Here is a 3,008-nt window from a genome sequence, read left to right on the forward strand (position 1 = left end):
TGTGTGTGTGTGTGTGTGTGTGTGTGTGTGTGTGTGTGTGTGTGTGTGTGTGTGTGTCTGTGTGTGAGTGAGTAAGTGAGTGTAACCCATTCTCCATTTGTCCATAAGATTATGAAGAGTTCATACAGAGTTCATGTGCTACGGATACAGCGGCTCCACATCTTTCAACCCTTCTCTTCATTTCAAATGAAAACACACTGAGGGACGTTATTTATTTAGCAACATGTTTTTAAAACTGTGAGTGAAAAGCTAGTTTCTGATCAATGAATAAATAAATGCCTTGTGGAATCATGTTAAAAGATGATGGAGAATTAACCACACAGCTTTTTGTTTTTCTTTAAAATCCGATCAGAGTTTTCTTTAGTTTTGGGCATTATTAGTCTCAATACTTTACCCCCCCCCCCCCCCCCCTTCCAACTGCAGATACAGCTTGTGATGCTGCAACTTCCTTCTTATTGTTTTAAAAATTGGACTTTTTACAGTCGTTTGGAGCCCAAACTTGGGTCCGAGGCCCCCGCCCCAGGTGCATGTGAATTAGTTGAATTTCTGTAACACTAAAGCCACAATGAAGCACAAAAAGGGCAGCTGTGTCTATATCTTCACCCCAGTGCAGACACAAACAGTTATATAACAGCAGCCTACTAAACCTGCTCAGATCAGGCTCCTCGGGACAATATCTCACTAAATGTGATGCGTATCTATTCAGGGGGGGGGGTCCACATGATCAAAGTTTGAGGGGGGAAAACCCTGTGCTATAGGCGAGCTATACACACAATCACAACAACGGCAATACCCAAATATTACACTCATATTAAAGAGGCTCTTTGGAAAATAAATGAATAAGTCAAATCGCTTACCCGCAGCCCGTTTGGGCGCCTGCTGTTTCCTCCGTGGCATTTTTTGGGGGGAGTCGCAGTTCACTACTGTGCCCAGGTGAAATCTGTATGCGGTCTACGATAGTCCATGCATAGAGAGAGAGAGAGAGAGAGAGGGAGAGAGAGAGGGAGAGAGAGAGAGAGGGAGAGAGAGAGAATGTGTGTGCGATTCTTTATTTTGGCTCTCGGAGTAGTTCAGTCTCTTTTACTATGAGGAAAAAAAAAAAATCCAGTTCGGAATGGTCTTTCAGAGGGGGGGAAACAGATGTTTCGTCGGGCTTGTTCTTTCACCTTCTTCTTCTTCTTCTTCTTCCTCCTCCTACGGGGGGCGAATCGACTCCGTTCACCATCCGGTTTTGTCCATCAGTGCCCCGTACTGTATGTTGATCGACGTGTGTCAGTCCGTCCGTCCGTCCGTCCAGCAGGCAGTTGTTCGGCGGATAGTATCAGGAGGGAATGCGCGTAGAAAGCCTCTGGTAAGGTAGTGGTACAGTGCAGGAGATTACGCACGGTGCGGGCGGGCGGGCGGAGAGGCGATGCCAGCAGACATCGATCCATAGAACAAACTGAACATTAAAAACTCCTCCCTCCTCGCCTGGACTTGATGATGGCAGCGAGACATTTGTTACACTAGATAACCAGGAGTTTATTAAAGGAACAGAGGCCAGGGAGGAAAAGAGGCAGGCACGAGCCCAGGCTGTGTGTGGCTCTGCCTTTTTCTCTGTTTTTTTTTGGATCCTTTGCTTTGCTATAGCTTCCGCTTTGCTCGCTGAATGAAATACATAAAGTTTGTGCGATTTCCAACAACTGTCACGAACAACTGTTTTGTTAGAGCAGAAGAACGTGCTTATTGCCAGGATCAAATCTGAGTTATCTAGTTGTGTTTTAAACGGATTACGTGCGTTTATCAGTCCGCCGAGCTGCTCCCGGCCACGTTAAAGCATCGCGATCATGTCGACATGGGATCTGATTCCAAACATCATGTTTGATAAAGTTCCTGTTGTCACATGTCACATGACCCTCACGTTGTTGTCAAATTGACCCGTTGTCCTATATCAATGTTCTTTTAAATTCCCCCAAATAACATGATTGATTCCACACAATGCCCACATCTCTACTTTCATTTATTTTGGGGTGTCTTATTCAATTTGAAAAACAAATTGAAGTGGTTTTGAAATAGTATTGAGTAAAACTTGACATATTCCAGTCTGTGATTATCCATCAGCATCCATTCCTTTCATTTTAGTTTCAATAATTCCTAATTTCTGCTTTTCTAACTCAAACGTTAGGTATAATTTCTTATAAAATGAGATTTATTGACCCTAAATTCCAACAATAACTGTAAAGTTAATAGGTTAGTGTTACGTAGTATTGAACACTGAAAGAAGCGTCAAAAGTGTTAAAGAAAAGGGACAAAAATGTAAGAAAAAGTTAAAAAACAAACAATAAAATGAGTCAACAAAAGTGTTGATTTTTAGTTTTGATGGGAAGACAACACAAGGGTTAAAACTGAGCGGGAACATCATTTCGGTGGTGTAATCTGATTACATTTGTGTAACTTTTCAATGACCTTTTTATTTAAAATAGGCTGGTTTAGGGGGGACCGGGGATGGCTGAAACCCGTTTTCACTCAGCTCCTATAACATGCAGAATGTTATGTGTCTACTGCAAATAGCAATGTTTTTAATTTCCCCAACTATTTCACAGAATTCATTATTTGATGTCAAATGCAAACTGCCAATTTTCCAACCTACCCCACTACCAGGGTGTGTTGGAACACAACCTGGGTAAATTGTAATTATATGAAGAACTAAAAACTGAGACTACACCACAGAATATGCATCTATGTGAGTTTATTGTGCATGTGCCAACACTGAAGCATCTTCCTTTGGTTCAGTGATAGCTAAATGAAGAACAGTGTCAGCGGTATGGATCCTAACATTAGAAGAGCTTTCTTAAAAAACATATTCTGATAATACTATAATAATATCTATGAATGTTACACATACAAATGGAAAACTTCAGCAGGGGGTCAGAAGTAGCTCACAATCCACGTATAATTACAGAAATACATTTGACAATTAGTAAGACAACAATACATTTTCTTATATGGAGTTACAACCCCCCCCCCCC

General features: G+C 41.7%; 1 protein-coding gene across 1 annotated transcript in view; it reads right to left on the reverse strand.

Annotated features, from left to right (window-relative positions):
• LOC117947912 (teashirt homolog 2) overlaps positions 1-1,536 on the reverse strand; it is a 42,226-nt gene extending 40,690 nt beyond the window's left edge. Inside the window, exon 1 of the mRNA XM_034877270.1 lies at positions 858-1,536. Within this exon, the coding sequence (XP_034733161.1) occupies positions 858-897 (40 nt within the window). The 5' untranslated portion in view covers positions 898-1,536. The remainder of the gene's footprint in view (positions 1-857) is intronic.
• Positions 1,537-3,008: the final 1,472 nt, after the last annotated feature.

The sequence above is a fragment of the Etheostoma cragini genome, chromosome 7 (assembly GCF_013103735.1).
Source record: "Etheostoma cragini isolate CJK2018 chromosome 7, CSU_Ecrag_1.0, whole genome shotgun sequence".
Taxonomy (NCBI): Eukaryota; Metazoa; Chordata; class Actinopteri; order Perciformes; family Percidae; genus Etheostoma; species Etheostoma cragini.